Consider the following 19,948-nt stretch of genomic DNA (forward strand, 5'->3'; position numbering starts at 1 on the left):
TAAACGTGTCTCAGAGCAGAGAATGAACAGTCCATTCTGGAATGTAAATACTCAAAGATATTTTTCTCTTTCCTGACCAATCACAAGTCTCTCTTTGTAGAAGGCCAACTATTTATGGCACGTTCCAGGTTCTAAGAACCAGGGCTCTTTTGCTAAGGAAGGCAGTGTGGTGTAATTCGAAGGCTTCACAAGTTGGGCTCTGACCACCAGGGTCTAAATCTTGGTTCTGCCATTCTTTAGATGCCTAACTCTGGGTAGGTCATTTAACCTCTTGGAGCTGGACTTCCCATCTGTAAATGGAGACAATAATGATTCAGGGCCAACATATCTTAGGGAGCTGTTGCTGGGATCCAACAACATAATTTATGAGCACACATTCTTTAAGCTGGAAAGCACTGGGCAGATGTTACCAATCCATAGTGGCTGCCTGTGGGGTGGGAGAGACACACTTCTCACTATATTCCATTTTGTTCCATGTGACATTTTCATGTACATATTGAAAAGAGGACATTAAAAAAATGTAAGGGTAATCACTGTGAGCACAACATGAACACATTAAATAAAGGTGTACGCTTTTTCTCCTATTAAAAAATTTTAATATGCAAAATGAAGAAGAAAAAGTAGATAAAATTGTGCTCCAGTTCCAAGTTCACCCAAAAATGACATCTAGAGTATGGGCACTGACTGCCCCCTGCGGAAACCTCTGTTCCCTTCCCCCACCCCAGTTCCTGTGTGGGAGCTTCTGGGACACAACCCAGCTCATATTTCCCCAACCTTTTTTGCCGCTGTTTTGGTCTGCTGCTGCTGCTGCTGCTGCTGTTATTGTTGAGATGGGGTCTCACTCTGTCACTCCAGCTGGAGTGCAATGGTGGCATCTCAGCTCACTGCAGCCTCGACCTCCTGGGCTCCAGTGATCCTCCCACCTCAGCCTCCAGAGTAGCTGGGACCACATATGTGAGCCACAACACTGGGCTAATTTTTAAAATGTTTTTGATATTGCCCAGGCAGGTCTCAAACCCCTGGGCTCAAGTGATTCTCCTACTTTGGCCTCCCAAAATGCCGGGATTACACTGATCTTTTTTTTTTTTTTTGAGACAGAGTCTCACTCTGTTGCCCAGGCTGGAGTGCAGTGGCATGATCTCGGCTCACTGCAACCTCTGCCTCCCAGGTTCAAGCAGTTCTCCTGCCTCAGCCTCCCCAGTAGCTGGGATCACAGGCACGCGCCACCACGCCCAGTGAATTTTTGTATTTTCAGTAGAGATGGGGTTTCACTATGTTGTCAGGCTGGTCTCTAACTCCTGACTTGGTGATCCACTCACCTTGGCCTCCCAAAGTGCTGGGATTACAGACATGAACCACCACGTCTTGCCTACACTGAACCTTTTTTTTTTCTTTTTTTGAGACGGAGTCTCGCTCTGTCGCCCAGGCTGGAGTTCTGTGGCAATCTCGGCTCACTGCAAGCTCCACCTCCCAGCACTGAACCTTTTTATCTGCTTTTGTTAGCCCAGATTTGGTGAACTAGAATTAGCTGTCCATGCCTGCCATGGATTTCCCATGGTTTGATTTATCTTTCTGAAATCTAGAGAGAATAGGGATCCTCTTGCCAGGTTGCTGGGGCACCTATAGGATTGTATATAAACACAAAGGCATATTTGGGAAGCTGGTGCCCCCACCCCCAGCCCTGCATGCTTTGAGGCCTTATGCTCATACCAAAGGCACAGCAAGAAGGGACTGCTTTGATCACAGAATCCTCAGGGAATCAGAATGGGACGTTAAGCTTTGTAGTCCACTTAATGAGGCGCTCTCTGCCCCTCAGTGATGAGCAGGCCCTCCAAAGTCCTGAGGTCTCTGGGCCTTTCATCAAGTCAATGTCCTGGGGCAGTGCCTGATATTGCATCAGTCACTCACTGCCCAGCCCCTCCTCCAAGACTCCATTCCACAGGCCCCGCTGCCACCTGCCTCCTCCAAATCTTATCCCCGTGATGCCATCGACACCAGTTGATGTGACACTCCACTCGGTCACCACTCTGCCAGTTGAGAAAGCCTCCTGCTTCTTCTTTCCTTGGGATGGAGGGCTTATAGCAAAGTCCCTTCTGCTTTACCATGCAGCCCTCCCCTTGAGAGCACCCAAGCATTCCAGGGGATCAGGCATGGGTCCGGCACAGGCTTGCACAGGAACCAGAGCCACTTTGTCCACTAGGCCTGGATCCTTCCTCACTTACAGTGGGTGATTTTCCTCCCTGGGCCCGTATGTTATCCCCTATAATCTGCCCTTCCCAGCACAACTCTCTATAGACGAACCTGAATTGTATACAGGGTTCAAGTTCTGTCCTAGGGAAATCTGGGTCCATGTCATCCAAGCTCTGTCGTTTTGTGGAGGGGACTGGAATGTATGATTGTGGCCTGTCTCCATGTCCTATCGTACCTGTGCCTCAGTTCCAACCAAGTCATAGCCAGGTTCGGGCTCCTTTCACAGGAGTTTTATCAGAGTGCTTGCGATTCCCTTGTGTGCCTTAATCATTAAGAGCAGCGACTTTGGAGTCAAAGACAAACCTGGGAGCCATCCTGCTCCACAGTTTATAAGCCATGTGATCCTGAGGAAGTTACTTAATCTCTTGGAATCTCAGTTTCTTCATTTGTAAAATGAGGAAAGTAACAGAGCTTTTAAAGCTGTTACTTATAGTGCTGTTGAAAAAATTGACCGAGATAATGCATCTAAGTACCAGCTTGGTGCTGGTACTGTATCTGGCATGTGGTAAAACCTTAAGGAATGTTAGTCATCATTTTTGTTGTTATTGTTTGTTTAGTTTGTTTTGAGACGCAGTCTTGCTCTGTCACCCAGGCTGGAGTGCAATGGTGCATTCTCAACTCACTGCAAACTCTGCCTCCCAGGTTCAAGTGATTCTCCTGCCTCAGCCTCCCGAGTAGCTGGGATACAGGCACCCGCTATCATACCTGGACAACTTTTGTATTTTTAGTAGAGATGGGGTTCACCATGTTGGCCAGGCTTGTCTCAAACTCCTGACCTCAAATGATCCACTTGCGGCAGGGCACAGTGGCTCACGCCATGAGCCACTTTGGGAGGCCGAGGCAGGCGAATCATGAGGTCAGGAGTTCGAGATGAGCCTAGCCAACATGGTGAAACCCCGTCTCTACTAAAAATACAAAAATTGGCCGGGCGTGGTGGCGGGTGCCTGTAATCCCAGCTACTCGGGAGGCTAAGGCAGAAGAATCACTTGAACCCAGAAGGCAGAGGTTGCAGTGAGCCAAGATCACGCCACTGCACTCCAGCCTGGGCAACAGTGCGAGGCTGTCTCAGGAAAAAAAAAAAAAAAAAAAAAAATTGTCCACTTGCCTCAGCCTCCCAAAGTGCTGGGATTACAGGCATGAGCCACCACACTGGGCCTCATCATTGTTATTGTTATTAACACAATGATCCCATTTTAGTCATGGCTTCAGTCCAACTGAGCTTTGTGAATTTGAGCAAGTTATTTCATCTCTGTGGGCTCTTATTTTGTATAAGACAAGAGAAAATAGGTCTTGAGGATTCACATTCCTTCTGACTCTGCCAGGATCCTGCTCTCATTTAACTCTAATGGGAAAATTCCACCTGCAATGGGGACCAACACCAGCTAATCAGATGAGGTGATGCTGCTTACAGAGAGTAATAAGAGAGGCTGCAGTAAGTCCACCTGGCTCCTCCAAACCAACGCCTGCCTCTCTCTCCAGCAAGCCCCCTACAGCCCGGAGCAGCAGTGGGGAGAGCTTCAGGAGCAGCCGGCAGATGATAACTAATACTAAAGGAAGGAGACCAGGCCTTCAAGCCTGAGGTTGCAAGGAAGGGGCAGTGTTGAGTAGGGTGAGGGTCTGGTCTTGAGTTCTGGTGAGGGAAGAGCTGGTGAGGACAGACTGACAATGCAGTTTCACCCTCTCTGTGCAGAGGCAGTGCGTGTGCTGGTGAGAAACCTGGCCAAGGAGTCAGATGGCCTGAGTTTGAATCTTGGCTCTTCCACGTACCAGCTGTGTGACTTGGACAAGTACTTAACCTTCTGGGCCTCAAATTCCTCCTTTGTGAAACAAGGTAATGCAACAGTAATGGTTCTCCCCTACTGTATAGTTAAGATTAAATGTGTATAAGCACTTGGAAAAGTGCTAGGCATATAAGTGCTGTAAGTATTAGCTGTGAATATTATTCCAATCTTGGGGAGCAGGATAGCGCTCTGGGCTGGTGCACCAAGAGCGTCCTTGCGTGTGGGCGTGGGTTGGCCCTCTGATGCTACACTGGAAGCAGTCAGAGGTGTGCCCAGCTGAACATGGGGGTCTGGGGCATAGGTGGAGGCTAAAAAGGCATTGTCAGCCGGGCACGGTGGCTCATTCCTGTAATTCCAGCACTTTGGGAGGCTGAGGCGGGTGGATCGCTTGAGGTCAGGTGTTCGACATCAGCCTGGCTAACATGGCAAAATCCCAACTCTACTAAAATACAAAAATTAGCTGGGTGTGGTGGCGGGTGCCTGTAATCCCAGCTACTCAGGAGGCTGAGGCAGGAGAATCACTTGAACCCGGGAGGTGGAGGTTGCAGTGAGCCAGGATCGCACCACTGTGCTCCAGCCTGGGCTGCAGAGTGAGACTGTTTCAAAAAAAAGAAAAAAAAAAAAAAAGACATTGTCGAGCTCCTGTAAAACATCCCTGGCTGTCTCCGAAATGAGTGCGAGTGGCTTTTCGGAATGGTCTCATGACAGTGCCAGAACATGCTAGAAAGCACAGTGCCTTACAGTTGCTATCACCCCCAGTGCAGGGGGCCTGAGGAGACTCTTACACATCCTTAAAAGAAACCAAATCTCCTAAGTGTAAGTGTCCCCGAAAGGGCTAAAAGCTAAACTGTTGTCTGCCATTATTAGCTCCTTAGAGTAAATGAGTTTCTCAGAGTAGGTGGTATTTTAGCGGAGCCCAGGGAATAAGAACTGAAAATGAATGGCGACGTTAAATCTTAAGGCGGAGAAGCGGGAAGGTAGAGCCCTGGGAAGGGCTCCTGGGAAGCGGGTGGGTAGAGCCCTGGGCTGCAGACCTGGGGTTCCATCTGAGTGTGTTTGCGGCAGGGTGTAGGGATTCCAGAGAACAACGAGGGAAGCCCCTGACAAAGGTGGTCTGCTTCAACTTCGCACTGGAACCCAGGGCCCGCCGATGGCCACGTGTCCATGGCCACAGCCAGCCAGGGCTGCCCTCTTATACCCTCTCCCTTTGTAAACCAAGGACCCTTCCCTGTCCAGGACCTTTTCAACAATGCGAGATTCGGCCGCCCTCTAGTGGCAACTGGGCAAAAGTTTTTCTCTTAAAATTGTCGACAACAGGATGATTTTATAATGGCATTTGGATAGTGCTTTACAGTTAACGGGACTGTCACAAATATTACAGTGTTTTCTACTGGAGTACACCACCCACATCCCCATAGTCATCAGCCGCCTGAAGCATCCCTCCCTCTCCCGCATGACACAATACACCCTGGCTACCTCCAACACTCGAGCTTTCCCATTGCTTTGGCTTATCTAGTTTCTCCCAGTGGGCAGAGGAAAGAGTCCTGGAGCCTGCAGAAGCCTGGGGAGGACTGGGTGACTTCTGACTCCTCTGCTCCCGAGCTATAAGCCCTAGGAATCTGCAGATGTTGTCTCTTAAAACTGGACATTAGGCCAGGCACGGTAGCTCATATTTGTAATCCCAGCACTTTGCAAGGCCGAGCTGGGTGGATCACCTGAGGTCACGAGTTTGAGACCAGCCTGCCCAACATGGAGAAACCCCGTCTCTACTAAAAATACAAAACTTGGCTGGGCGTGGTGGCAGCCGCCTGTAATCCCAGCTACTCGGGAGGCTGAGGCAGGAGATTCACTTAAATCCAGGAGGCAGAGGTTGCGGTGAGCCAAGATCATGCCATTGCATTCCAGCCTGGGCAACAAGAGTGAAACTCTGTCTCAAAAAAAAACAAAACAAGGCCAGGCGCAGTGGCTCATGCTTGTAATCCCAGCACTTTGGGAGGCTGAGGTGGGTGGATCACGAGGTCAGGAGATCAAGACCATCCTGGCTAACACGATGAAACCCCATCTCTACTAAAAAGAAAACACAAAAAATTAGCTGGGCATGGTGGCAGGCGCCTGTAGTCCCACCTACTCAGGAAGCTGAGGCAGGAGAATGGTGTGAACCCGGGAGGCGGAGCTTGCAGTGAGCCGAGATTGTGCCACTGCACTCCAGCCTGGGCAACAGAGCCAGAATCTGTCTCGAAAAATTAAAAAAAAAAAACGGACATTATCCACACTATCTCCCGAACCCGGCAGCCTACTGTTTCACAGTCTGCTGCTGCTGATGGCAATCGCACCGGCCACTTGTGTTTTTTTGTTTGTTTGTTTTTTGTTTTTTTTCTTTAATTTTTTTTGAAATAGTTAAGAGATTTTATTCTAATAGCTATAATTACAGTGCTTGTTTGTCGAAATGAAAACTGAAAACAAGTATACAAAACAGTTGATTACTAATCGTGTATTGAAAGCAGTAAGAGGTTCCATGACACCAAATAGACCAGTTCTGAGGTTTCCTCAAGATAAATTTTACAGCTCCAGCTTCTTCAGTGTTTATCAAAATACAAAAGAAAAAAGTAGAGGTTGCCTTTTTCTATGGCAAATCGGACCCTTGCAGGCTGAGGGAGAGAAAGCTACATCACACACAGAGGTGGGGTGCTCCCGAGGGGCTGTGGGTCTAGGTGGACCGCCTGCCCAGCTTGAACGCGCTCCCACTGGTGAGGTCCCAGACATCCTGCCAAAGTGTCTGAGCGAGCATGAGTGTTGGGGATGACGGACCCACTGTGGCCACACGGTGACCGAGGGATAGATGGGGCCCTGGGTCCCATAGGCTGCCTGAAGGTGGGTGGGGCAGCCTGCGAGAGAGTGGGGTGGCTGTGGGCTCCCAGCCTGGCCCCTGGGAACTGTGGGAGCACAGAGATAAGCACATGGCTATGGAAAGCAGGGTGACCTGAGGACAAGTGAGTTGCGGGGATCTCTACTGTGACCATGCAGAATTGACCGCGGTCTGCTTTACCACCACCACCTCATGTTCCTGAGGGGAGCCGCTGGGCTGGCGACCGGCATCCAGGCCATAACTGCAAATCTATGCTAGGCGGGGTCTCCCTTCTGTGTGTTCAAGTGTTCTCGACTTGGATTCTTAACTATTTTTAAAAACGCACTGAGTTTGGGTTAAAAACCAACCACCAAAATGGATTTCAACACAGCTCTAAAGCCAAGGGCGTGCCCGGCTCTCCCAACACAGCGACTCCTGGAGGCCAGGTGCCTATGGGCCTACATCCCCCTCTCAGCACTGAACAGTGAGTTGATTTTTCTTTCTACAATAAGAAAAAGCTGAGTAATATTACATAGGAGCACCAGAAACTGCCTCATTGGAAACAAAAGCTATTTACATTAAATAAAAAGCCTGGCCGCAGCCTGCATCTGCCACATTTACAGCACGGTGCGATGCACACGGTGACCAAACCACGGAGGCAGCTTCTGGCACTCACACCACGAGCTGCACGTTTGCCACATGAGAGTAAAGCAGAGGGCAAGAGGAGTGAGGGGGAGGGGGGCTGCATTCACTTCTGGTTCCGGAGCTGATTGGACAGCCAGTCTGGTCCTTCATAGAGCCCGTCACCGCTGGTGGCACAGGTGGCCTGAATGTACCAGTTCCTGTGGCATAGGAAGTGCAGCCCCAGCTTGTCTGTGATCTCAGCCGCATTCATGGCATTGGGGAGGTCCTGCTTGTTGGCAAACACCAGGAGGACAGCATCCCGGAGCTCGTCCTCGGCCAGCATCCTCATGAGCTCCTCACGGGCCTCGTTCACGCGTTCTCTGTCATTGCTGTCCACCACGAAGATCAGGCCTTGTGTGTTCTGGAAGTAGTGGCGCCACAGGGGCCGGATCTTGTCCTGGCCACCCACGTCCCACACAGTGAAGCTGATGTTCTTGTACTCCACGGTTTCCACGCTGAAGCCTGTGGCGGGAATGGTGGTCACGATCTCACCCGGCTGAAGCTTGTACAGGATCGTGGTCTTCCCCACAGCATCCAGACTCGCCACGAGGATGCGCATTTCTTTTTTGCCAAAAAGGCCCGTGAAGAGGTTGACGAAGATGTTCCCCATGCTTGTGGACAGGTGGAAGGACGCTGGCCGGGGACACCTCAGAGGCTGCTGCTCCGAGCCAGGCATTGGTTTCGCTCCCACAAGATCTGTGTTTTAAGAGGCACACTGACAGCGAAGAGGCAGCAGACAGTGAAACTCCCACAGGACACAGGACAGTGGTTCTCCTACTTTCAAAGGTTTCACAGCCATGGCCCCAGGGCTTTGATTCTTAACTCCCTTGCTGAGATCACCATTGAAAACCCCAAGAGAGAAGCTCAAACCCTCTACCCTCCTCAGCAACTGCCCAACTCAGCCCAGAGATCCTGTCGGACCACACGATAGTCTCCTTTGTGTGGGGAGTCTTTTCGAGACTGTTGTTCTGCTTGTCTCTCCACAGGAAAAGGTAATCTGAGAGTTATACTGAATATTTTAAATGTTAGATACTGGGTGTGTTTTGGGTTTTGATGTGTTTAGTAAACCCCTTAGAGATGTTTTGTTTCAGGCAGGATAAGCCGGTTATTAAATTTTTTCATTGGCTAGGCATGGTGGCTCATGCCTGTAATCTCAGCACTTTGGGAGGCTGAGGCAGGAGGATCGCTTGAGCCCAGGAGTTTGAGACCAATAGGCAACATAGCAAGATCCCGTCTCCACCAAAAAAAAAGAAAATTTCTCAGATAAGATGTGGGGTGTGAGGCGGGGAGGGAGCCCACAGGGTCAGGCTGGCTCTCAGGACCCCATCAGATCAGGAGAGACATGCCCACCGCTGTGGTTCTACCCTGTGTCTGGAAGTGGTCCTATTCCAGCTCCTGTCCATGAGAGCAGGTCCGGTTCCTCTCTGTTCCTTCCTCCCTGAGGCTGGTGCCTGGGAGGCAGGGCTCCCCTCTCATTGCCTTAATTCTTCCCAATCCCCTTTGGAAAGGAAGGACATCATCCCAAGTGGTTCACCTGCTTTGTCTTGCCAGGAGAAATAGTTTAGCTCATACTAGGAATGAAAACTTTTTGTTTGTTAATTTTTTGGTTTGGTTTTAGAGACTCTGTTGCCCAGGCTGGAATGCAGTGGTGCTATCTCAGCTCACTGCAACCTCCATCTTCTGGGCTCAAGCAATCCTCCTACCTCAGCCTCCGGAGTAGCTGGGACTATAGGCATGTGCCACCACACCTGGCTAATTTTTTATACAGATGGAGTTTCACCATGTTGCCCAGACTGGTCTTGAACTCCTGAGCTCAAGCGATTCTCCCACCTTGGCCTCCCAAAATGTTGGGATTATAGGCATGAGCCACTGTCCCTGGCCTACAAGAATTTTTTTAAATTAGGCAGGCATGGTGGTATGTGCCTGTAGTCCTAGCTGCTCAGGAAGCTGAGGCAGGAGGATCACTTGAGCCCAGGAGTTTGAGGCTGTAGTGAGCTGTGATCACACCACTGCATTCTAGCCTGGGCAACAGAGTGAGACCCTGGCTCTAAAACCAAACCAAAACAAAGCAAACAAACAAAAAATTTTCATTCCTAGTATGAGCTAAACTTTGTTTCTCCAGGCAAGACAAAGTAGGTGAACCAGTTGGAATGATGTCCTTCCTTTCCAAAGGGGGCTGGGAAGAATTAAGACAATGAGAAGGGAGCCCTGCCTCCCAGGCACCAGCCTTGGGGAGGAAGGAACTGAGGGGAACTGGCTGCTCTGATTGACAAGAGCCGGAATAGGACCACAAGAGCACCCACTTCCAGACACAGGGTAGAGCCACAGCCGTGGGCATGTCTCTGCTGATCTGATGGGGTCCTGGGGGCCAGCGAAATCCTGTGGGCTTCCTCCCCACCCCACACCCAGTGGCAGTCTCAGCAGGACCCTGCTCAGACAGGTCATGACCCAAGGCCAGGGAGAATGCCGGATGCTGAGACTTGGACCATAGGAAGGAAGACTGGGGGTAGGTAGGGGCTTGGATCTGCTTCCTTTTTTTGTTTGTTTGTTTTTGAAATCGGGTCTTTTTCTGTCATTCAGGCTGGAGTGCAGTGGCACAATCTCGGCTCACTGCAGCCTCAACCTCCCAGACTCAAGCACTCCCCCACCCTCAGCCTTCCAAGTAGCTAGGACTACAGGCACACACCTGTATTTTTTTGTAGAGATGGAGTTTCATCATGTTGTCCAGGCTGGTCTTGAACTCTTGGGTTCAAGTGATCTGCCTGCTTCAGTTTCCCAGAGTGCTAGGACTCTAGGCTTGAGCCACTGTGCCTGGCACACTTCCTTCTTTCTTAATCACCCCTAACATTTTAGCTTTTCCTCCCATCTTTTTAAAAAAGTGCCTGGTGTTGAGCATTCAATTCCGTTAGACCACATGGGTGGGAAGAAGGAAGTGCATTTAAAAGCCTTTCATTCCTCCAACTATTGCAGGAGCCATCAGTGACACCCATCCCAGGGCTCACTTGCATTTGGACACTTCTGGATAGGGTGACAGCCACACATTCACTTTGCTGGGAGGAAACAATGCCCAGTGAGATGGGAGAAATATTATGAAGCCCAAAGGAAGAAGCCGTGTTGGCATAAACCTCAGGCTCTACACCCTTCCTTTCCTCTCTGTAGTTCTCTCCAGACCGTGCCAAGGTTTGCCACAACCCTCTCCAACCTTTTCTCAGACTTACCACTTCCTCTTTCCTATGCTATGAGCACCCTGATGCCCACTTTCCCTTTGAGTTCCTGCTTTTAGCAAAGGACTCCTCCCCTCCCTCACCTGTGGTCCCTCCCTACCTTTCACACTTGGCCCCCTTCAGAGCCCTCTCTTCTGTCAGCAGTGTGGGTGCCTAGCCTGTGCCAGAGGCTGGGGAAGCAGAGTCCTAAAATACAGTCTCTATCATGAAGAAGCTGTTTGCAGAGGTTGGAGGGGAGGTGTGGCCACAGGTAAAAAAAATAATTACAAAACTATGGCATGAATACTCTCTTAGAGGTTACTACAGACAGTCACTTAATTTTCAAAATTCAATCTTGCAAACAAATGCCCTTCCCCAACCCCTTTTTGGCCCTTTCTTTCTGCTTGAGACAGTTTTGAGAGAATGTTTGTTGCTGTAGCAGAAGATGCTGATGATGACAGGGCAGAAAGATGGGGAAAGCCGGCCGGGCATGGTGGCTCATGCCTGTAATCCCAGCACTTTGGGAGGCCGAGGCAGGAGGATCACCTGAGGTCGAGAGTTCGAGACCAGCCTGAACAACATGGTAAAACCCCATCTCTACTAAAAAAAAAATAAATAAATACAAAATTAGCTGGGCGTGGTGGTGCATGCATGTAATCCCAGCTATTCGGGAGGCCAAGGCAGGAGAATAGCTTGAACCTGGAGGTGGAGGTTGCAGTGAGCCAAGATAGCTCCATTGTACTGTAGCCTGGGCAACAAGAGCAAAACTCCATCTCAAAAAAAAAAAAAAAAAAAAAAAAAAATGGGGAAAGCCTAGGTTTTGATGGCAGCACTGAGCCACTGAATCTACTCTGGAATCACCTACCTTTAGTCTTCTCATTAAGTAACTAACATCTGTGTTGGGTTTAAGCCACTGCTGATTGACTTTTCAGTTACTTGCAGCCCAAAGCACTCTAACTGACATGCATTTTCTTCCATGTATGGGAGAAGAAGTTAGGGGTGAACTTGGGATGCACAAATTATAGTTCTGCTGATCAGCTGGGGCAGGCCCAACTTCTTTGTGGAAAGGAATAGAAAGACCTGTGGTGCATAGACCTCCTCTACCTTTACTCATTTAACTTATTCAGCCCATGTTTATGGCGTTGCACCCATGTGCCAGGCATCACAGTGAGTTGCATGGCTAAAATCAAGAGCAAATTCACACATGGTCCCAGTTCTCATGAAACTTAAAGAGTCCAGTGAGGGAATAAGACATTAATCAAATAGCAGTTCTAACAAGTGTAGTATTTGAAGCAGAACTAAACATGTGAAGGACAGGGGCAGATGCTGTGAGAATATGCAATACATATGATACAAAACCTGGGGGCCAGAAAGGCCTCCCTGAGAGCTGGGTGATGGAGGAGGACTCGGAAGGGGGGTGAATTCGGCAGAAACTCCTGAGGGCTGGGAGCAGAGGCTGGAGCAGTGCAGGCAGAGGCCCTGGGGCAGGAGGGAACCAAGCCAGCTGGAGACACCTTTCCCCACCCAGAGAAGCAGACTGGAGTTTGAACTGGTTGAAAAGTTTGCCTCCCAAAATCTGGTCTTTCAATGCCTCCCACCCTCTCCCCTGCTTCTTTGCTCATCCCACACTGCCCACAGGAATTCTGGGGTTCTTTGACTGAAACTCTCTACTTTTGAGGTTCTAGCCGGACTCACCTGCCACCCTCCTCCACCCCTCTAATGACCCTCGCTTCTTTCCTCGGAGGAACTAGAGAACTGCATTTTATAAAACGAACAAAACCCAGCCTGTAATTGGCGGGACTCAGACAGCAAGCCGAGAATTTTAGGCAAAAAGAGAGCCCTGGACATCATGTCTCCCATACGGCGGACTCCTCCCCTCCTCGTAGCAGCCTGTGGGGGTCTGTGTGGGAGGCGTCTGGGGCGCAGATCAGGCTCTGTGGATGGACCAATCACTCTCTTTGTCTCCCAGAGACACCAGCAGCTTCTCCTCAGTCGTCGATCCCAGAGGTCTCTTTACCCCAGTTTCTCACAGAAGTAGAGACATGACTGGTGGGGGTGGGGGCTGGACGCCCTCACATGAACTGACTTAAAAAGGTCTAAGGCCGGGCATAGTGGCTCAGGCCTGTGATTTCCTGAGGTCAAGAGTTCAAGACCAGACTGTCCAACATGGTGAAACCCTATCTCTACTAAAAATACAAAAAAAAATTAGCCCTGCATGGTGGCGGGCGCCTGTAATCCCAGCTACTCGGGAGGCTGAGGCAGGAGAATCGCTTGAACCCCGGGGGCGGAGTTTGCCTTGAGCAGAGATCACCCCACTGCACCCCAGCCTGCGGGGACCAATGGGAGAGCCCAGGTTTTGACCCAGACAGCCCTAGGGGTGAGGCCAAACCATGGCTTGCTGCGTGACCTGGGATCATCACTTAGCTTCGTTGAGCCCCAGTTGCCTCATCAGCAAAATGAGAGTGAGATTATCTTCTTTACAGAGTTGCTTTTTTCCTTTTTTTTTTTTTTTTTTTTTTTCCCGGAGACAGGGTCTCACTCTGTCACCCAGGCTGGATTGCAGTGGTACAACCTCAGCTCACTGCAGACTCAATGTCCCAGGCTCAGGTGATCCTCCCAACTCAACCTCCTGAATAGCTGGAGCTACAGGTACATGCCATGATGCCTGGCTAATTTTTGTATATATTGTAGAGACAGGGGTCTCGCCATGTTGCCCAGGCTGGTCTCCAATTCCTGAGCTCAAGTGATCTGCCCACCTTGGCCTCCCAAACCCAAAGTGCTGGGATTACAGGTGTGAGCCACTGTGCCTGGCCAAGTGAGGTTTTTAAACCTGAGCTAGGGTTCAAGTATGGATCTAGCACCCAGGAATTATCAGTCCAGTCCCAATTTCAAATATTTTGCCCTATACATCTATTCCCACTTATCAGGCTGTGGGTCTTGATTTTTGATTTGGAAAGCATGATGGTCCCTATCCATCTAAATCTACATTGTCCAATTTGCTAGCCACTGGCCACAGGTAGCTAGTTAAACTTTATTTATTTATTTTCTTTATTTTTATTATTATTATTTATTATTTTATTATTGAGACAGAGTCTCACTCTATCACCCAGGCTGGAGTGCAGTGGCGCGATCTCGGCTTGCTGCAACCTCTGCCTCCTGGGTTCAAGCGATTCTCCCGCCTCAGCCTCCCAAGTAGCTGGGATTACAGGCACCCACCACCATGCCTGGCTAATTTTTTTGTATTTTTAGTAGAGACGGGGTTTCACCATGTTGGCCAGGCTGGTTTCAAACTCCCGACCTCAAGTGATCCACCCTCCTTGGCCTCCCAAAGTGCTAGGATTACAGGTGTGAACCACCGTACCCGGCCTAAATTTTAATTAAAATAAAATAACAATTTACACTTCAGTTCCTCACACTAGCCACATTTTAGTGCTCAGTAGCCACAGTGGTATTGGACAGAGTAGATATACAACATTTCCATAAGCAAAGAAAGTTCTACTGGACAGCTGGCTTAGGGAAACAGGAGATCTGTTTATTTTACTTGTCATCCCACTTCCGGACAAAGACACAGATTGGGAGCAGCTGGCAATTAGAGAAGCCTGGAAAGTTGGCCTGTGTGTTTATATGTGTGTGCATGCATGTGTGTGCCTGTGCACAGGTGGACAGGCCAGGAGTCCAGCATTCACGCCTTCCAGATGAACTCAGTCACATTCACCACCTGCAGAGCTGGACCCAGTGGGTAAAAATCACAGAATGAGAGCCCTCAGAGGTCCTAAACCTGCCCTATCTGAGAGAGAGCAAGGCTGGGGACAAGGAGGAGGCCCAAACTCCCAAAATGCAACCCTGACTCAGGAACCCAAGAGGAAAGGACTTCTTGGTGTTGCTTCTGGGGCAGAAGGGGAAGACAGTGTGAGCCTACAAGATACAAGGGTGCAAGCTCTTGGGGCAGAGAGAAGAACATGCAATCCTGACTCGCTACCTTGATTCAGGGGCTGAGACAAGGACTCAGTGGGTGCTATGGACTGAATGTTTGTGCCCCCCTGAAATTCATATATTGAGGCCCTAATCCCCAATGTGATGGTATTTAGAAGTGGAACCTGCTAGAGGTAATTGGGTCTTCAGTGTGGAACCCTCACATATGAGATTAGTACCTGTCAATCTGTTTTCTGTTGCTGTAACTGAATACCTGAGACTGGGTAAATTACAAAGAAAAGAGGTTTATTTGGTTCATGATTCTTGAGGCTGGGAAGTCCAATGTCTGACTGCCCAGCTGGCAAGGGCTTCATGCTGCCTCAACTCAACGGTGGAAAGCAGAAGGGGACATGGTGCATGCAAAGAGACCAAACACTAGAGGCAGTCTCGCTTTATAACAGCCTGGTATATAACAATCCTCACTGTAACTAACCCAGTCCCACAAGAGTGAGAACTCACTCACTCCCTCAACACTGTATTAATCCCTTCGTGAGTGTGGATCCTTCATGATTCAAATGCCCCTTAAAGGTACCACCTTCCAACACTGCTATATTGGGGACCAAGCCTCAACATGGGTTTCGGTGGGACAAGGCCAAATTCAAACCATAGCAGTCTGAGAGATGAGACATGAGAGAGGTGATCTCTCTCCATCACGTGAGGACATAGTGAGAAGGTGTCCATCCACAAACCAGGAAGGAGCCCTCACCAGGAACTGAACTGGACAAAACCTTGATCTTGGACTTCCCAATCTCTGGAACTGTGAGAAATCAATTTCTGTTGTTTAAGCCACCTAGTCTGTGGTATTTTGTTGAAGCAGTCCAAGCAGACAAAGACAGCAGGCAAAACAAGTGGGCTTCCCAGGGAGTTTGCCCCACAAAAGATTTGCAAGGAGGGGACTATGCAGCTCAGGGTCTGGGCTGAGCTGAGCCACACCAGGTCCACCCTCACCAAGCAACTCTGTGTCTCTAACTCACAGGAATTTCATTCTCTCAAGTCATTCCTGGTCATGGGGAAAATGTGGACTGTCCTCCACCAGGCCTGCTTCCTAGAGACCCAGGCATGGCAGGCGATAGACTTCTTCCCCAAGTCCACTTCCAGAAACCAGCAGTGTCCCAGGCAGGCCACAGCCACAAGGAGAAGCACCCCCGGGGAACCCCACAGCATTTCAGCCCTGCAGCCCCAGGCGACCCCTGGAATTCCACTGCCCTCTGAAATGCCTCCGTCTCCTCCAGACGTTCATTCAGTTAGTCCTTCCGTACACTCAGAAGTCAGTGAAGCACCAGGCCTCTGTGCAGGTCTGCTCCTTGGAAGGTCATCTCCATAGAATACGACACACTATGTCAGTGCACCTTGGAGGTGAAGAGCCCAGAATTTGGAATCAGACCTAAACAACCTTGGTAAGCCACTCTACCTGTTTCTCTACCTACAAGTATGAAGAATAACAGCATCTACCTCACAGGGCTGTAGGGATTAATGGATGACAGCACAGTGCCCCAAATATGGCAGTATTCATTGTTATTATTATTATTATTGTTATTACCACTGAGCTGTGGTGATACAGAGGGCTGAGCCTCACTCTGTCTAGGAGTGCTGGAGAGGCCTTCAGAAGAGGTGCCCTTGAGTGGCTCAGAGGGGCAAGCAGGATCATGCTGGGAGAGAAGTGGGGAGGGCCATTCTGGACGGTTACCATACTCAGCCCTTGGGGCTACTTGCCTGGGCTGGACAGCCTGAGCCTTACCCATTCATTTCTGTCTTCCTAAGCCAATCATGAGATACCTTGAGGGGTAAGAGGGAGAGAAGGAAGAGGGTCGCTCCGCTCTGGTCTCTGGTTTGCGGTGGCTACAGATCTGAAGGTTGGACAGCTCACCTCCCAATCTTCACATCCCTGGCCATCGTGCCTCCCCCAGTCGCTAGAAAAATGCAGTTAGAGATCAAGGGCAAAGCGTTGTCCTCAATCTAAGCTGACTGATGGTGGCCACTAGAAAGAGAAGGCACAGTCACCACTGTAGCCTGGAGTACCCTCACTTGAGATAGGAAGAGATAGGAAGATTCTGATTCTCAGAATAACCTCAGAGATTCACTGCCAATCTTCTTATCCTAATAATGACAACTAAAATAGTAACAGTGGCAATGATTTTTAACACCTGCAGTTTTTCTGTTATCAATTTTCTTACTCCTACAGTAATAACTCATTCATTCAAAATTCAATATCTGGCAACCTCACTCACCTGCAAAACAAAGCACAGAATCAGAAATCAGATGACTGAGAAGATGCCTGAAGAAACTGTGTTTTGTATTCTTTTATGCAATGGTTGGTCAGGCAATATGTTGGTCAGTCTGTCCACAAACAGAGACAAAGGAGAGGCCCAGGAAAACAGAGTGTATTATATTCACAGGTCCTGGAGACAGGAGACATGGCATACCACACAGCGGGAAGATACCAGGGTGGACAGGGGGCAGAAGGCAGGAGCCAGGGTAAAGCGTTAGGTCAGAGCCTTTATTGGGGCTTTCAAGGGGAAGGCAAGGCAGGACAAGGTGAACAGTTTTGGATTGGCTAGTTTGAATTTTATGGAGGGTGCTCTAAGCTATAGTGGTGGTCCCTAGTTGCCTGATACCTGGCCCTGGTATGATTAAGACAAGGTGTATAGGCCAGATAGTGAAGGATTGGTTAGTTTGTACATCAAAAGCACGCTCTCAGCTGAGCCCTTGCTATTTCTAGGAATTGGCTAGGCCCTGGGAGAGGCAGTCTCTCCGCAGCTAGAAGGTATTTTAAGATGCCAAAACATTATAACATTCCTGACTGACCACATACCAGTCAGATGCCATTTATCCTTATTTTAAGCACCATCCTAATAACTCGGGTTATTTGTCTATCGGACTGCCAGCAATTTATGGAGTAGCTGCTGGAGATGGACAGCCTAACAGCAATGAGAAGTGGCATTGGAGATAAGGGCAGAGATAGCAAAACCAGGGAAAGCAGACCAAGAACCCGCAAAGCACAATAGCCTGGGTCCATTTCAGAGGCAAAGTGTTAGAGGGCCCCTCTGCAGTTTCCACGTAATTCCATGCTCTTACCAATGGCTCCAAATGCACATCCTAGAAGCCCAACAGATGAGTTAATGGTTAGGATTATTCCAACAGGCTAACCTTTGTTCATCCATCCAGACAGGCTCACTCTCTTCAATATTTCTGAGCGATGGTGGTGGTGTTACGTCACTGCCGTCGCCTTTTCTTTTTGTCCATTGAGGAGACAGCCCCAAAGGAGGAGCCCTGACCTGGGTGTCTGGTGGCCTGAGCTCGGCCTCCACTATCATCCCATTCACCCACCCTTTCTTCTTCAAACTCCTGCTGTGGGCCTCAGCTTCCTCCCCTGTGAAGTGGAGGTTGGTCCACATAAGCTCAGTCTGACAGTCCCGATGTTCAAGGAGAGGTTGTTCTGGGCTGGGCAATCATGATCAGGGACATTTTCATGGATTTGCCATGCCCAGGTGCTTTCTAAGTGCTTTACGTGGTTAACTTTGTTGAGTCTTCCAACCCTCTGAGGCTTAGGCAGTTGCTTAGGGTCACCTGCAATTTGAAAGGCCCTGTGCCTGTTTTAATTCTCTACTGTCGAGGTCTTAAAATTCACACTAATTTTGAACCAGGGGCCTGGCATTTTCATTTTGCACCAGGATAGAAAATTATGTGATCAATCCTGGGTTCAAGGTCTCCCTTTTAGAGGAATTGTGTAACTTGCCCAAGGTCAACTAACTCCCTGACACTCAAGATGTGGTCCCTGACCAACTGCATCCTCATCGCAGAGCTTGTTAGAAATGCAGATTCCCAGGCCTGACAGAGTCAGATCTGTAGTTTACCAAGATCAGATCCAGAGTCTGCTCTCTCAGTCATTGTTTGCTATTTTCCTCCATTTCTGCATTTATTGGAAACACATTCTCAACTGCACAGGAAAAGACCTCAGTTTCAGATCTTCAATTAGAGATGATTCGCCTTCACCCTACTGTGGAAGGTGAGTTTCTAAGGGCCCCAAATTGCAGGACAGTGTGGGCGGGTGCCCCACAGGCAGTCAGAAGTGCCAGCTAATTGAGACATCCTACCCTCCTGAAATGTTGCACCCTAGGTTCCCCGCTTGAGAGTCTCGGCGCTGGAGAGGGTGGGATGCCTCAATTAGCTGGCTCTTCTGACCGCCTATGGCATGTCTGTCCACACTGTCCTGAGATTTAGGGCCTTTAGAAGCACCAGGCTTCCAGTCTTGGGAATTTCTGATTAGGGCAGTTTCTCTACAGGGAACTCCAGGAAGGAGCGTAATTGCTCAAAATCAGAATTCAATCCTCCCACCATCTCTTCCCATCGTTAACCTCAGGAAGTCTGCAGTCACTTGCTACCCATCACACGTCCCTTTGTTCACAGCTCTGCCTTGGATATTGTTAGGGCTGGCGTCACCCCTCTTTTAATCTCCCTAGTAAACTGCTCCACTTAGCGGTAGGCAGCATCTCCCAGAGGCAGAGCTGGGTGTATGGAGACGGGGTATGCCAGCTTCAGAGGACAGGTGGGAGGCCAGGATGAAGCCTGGCCACTCACATCAACTGGGAGTGGCAGAGACTTTCTGGGCAGTGCCTGCCTGGCCCCTGGCTTCAGCTGGGAGCTGACTTTCAGTGGGCATGCCATGGTTGTTGGCACTGAGAGGGCCCTTCCCTAAGGAGGGCTGAGTGGTTCCAGGATTTTCCAGGGCCCTGGTTCCCAGAGCCAATTCACCTTCAGAACCACCTGGAAGTGAGAGATTCCTTAAAATGAAGATTTCCCAACCCAAGAATCAGAGTCTTCTGGGTATGGACATGATTCCTGCTACCTTTCCATGAAGTAGAAAAAAGTACCCGCTCTGCGGAGATGAGGACCCACTGCCATGTGGCTTAGCGAATGGATGCAGCCTTTATGAGATGAGAACCTCCCTGCTTTCTTTGGGGAAGGCAGCCCTGCGTGGAGACATGACTGGCAGCCGAATGCAACTGCACCTCCGGCCCCCATTTGCCTTCTTAGCCAGGTCCTTTTTGTGCAGTAAACACCCTGCATTGTTGTAAATGGGGGCCCTTAGGTAGGGCTGGGAAAAACCGTGCAGGTGATTTTGGTGATCAGCCAGGTGGGAGCCCCTGAGGCCTGGAGAGCAACTGTAACTCAAGGGGCTACCAGGGGTGAGCATAACACCACGGCTACTCCCT

General features: G+C 49.6%; 3 protein-coding genes across 3 annotated transcripts in view; 1 reads left to right on the forward strand and 2 right to left on the reverse strand.

Moving 5' to 3' along the window:
- The window catches only part of RDH12 (retinol dehydrogenase 12), a 340,678-nt gene that overhangs the window by 310,941 nt on the left and 9,789 nt on the right, over nt 1-19,948 (reverse strand). The gene's annotated exons all lie outside the window — the stretch shown is intronic.
- The window catches only part of ATP6V1D (ATPase H+ transporting V1 subunit D), a 163,130-nt gene that overhangs the window by 59,626 nt on the left and 83,556 nt on the right, over nt 1-19,948 (forward strand). The window lies entirely within an intron of this gene.
- Nucleotides 7,610-8,251, reverse strand: LOC126958662 (ADP-ribosylation factor 1-like). The gene has a single exon (XM_050797081.1). It carries the CDS (start codon nt 8,234-8,236, stop codon nt 7,625-7,627), a length of 612 nt encoding a protein of 203 aa, XP_050653038.1. The 5' UTR covers nt 8,237-8,251; the 3' UTR covers nt 7,610-7,624.

This window comes from Macaca thibetana, chromosome 7 (genome assembly GCF_024542745.1).
Source record: "Macaca thibetana thibetana isolate TM-01 chromosome 7, ASM2454274v1, whole genome shotgun sequence".
In the NCBI taxonomy this organism is placed as follows: Eukaryota; Metazoa; Chordata; class Mammalia; order Primates; family Cercopithecidae; genus Macaca; species Macaca thibetana.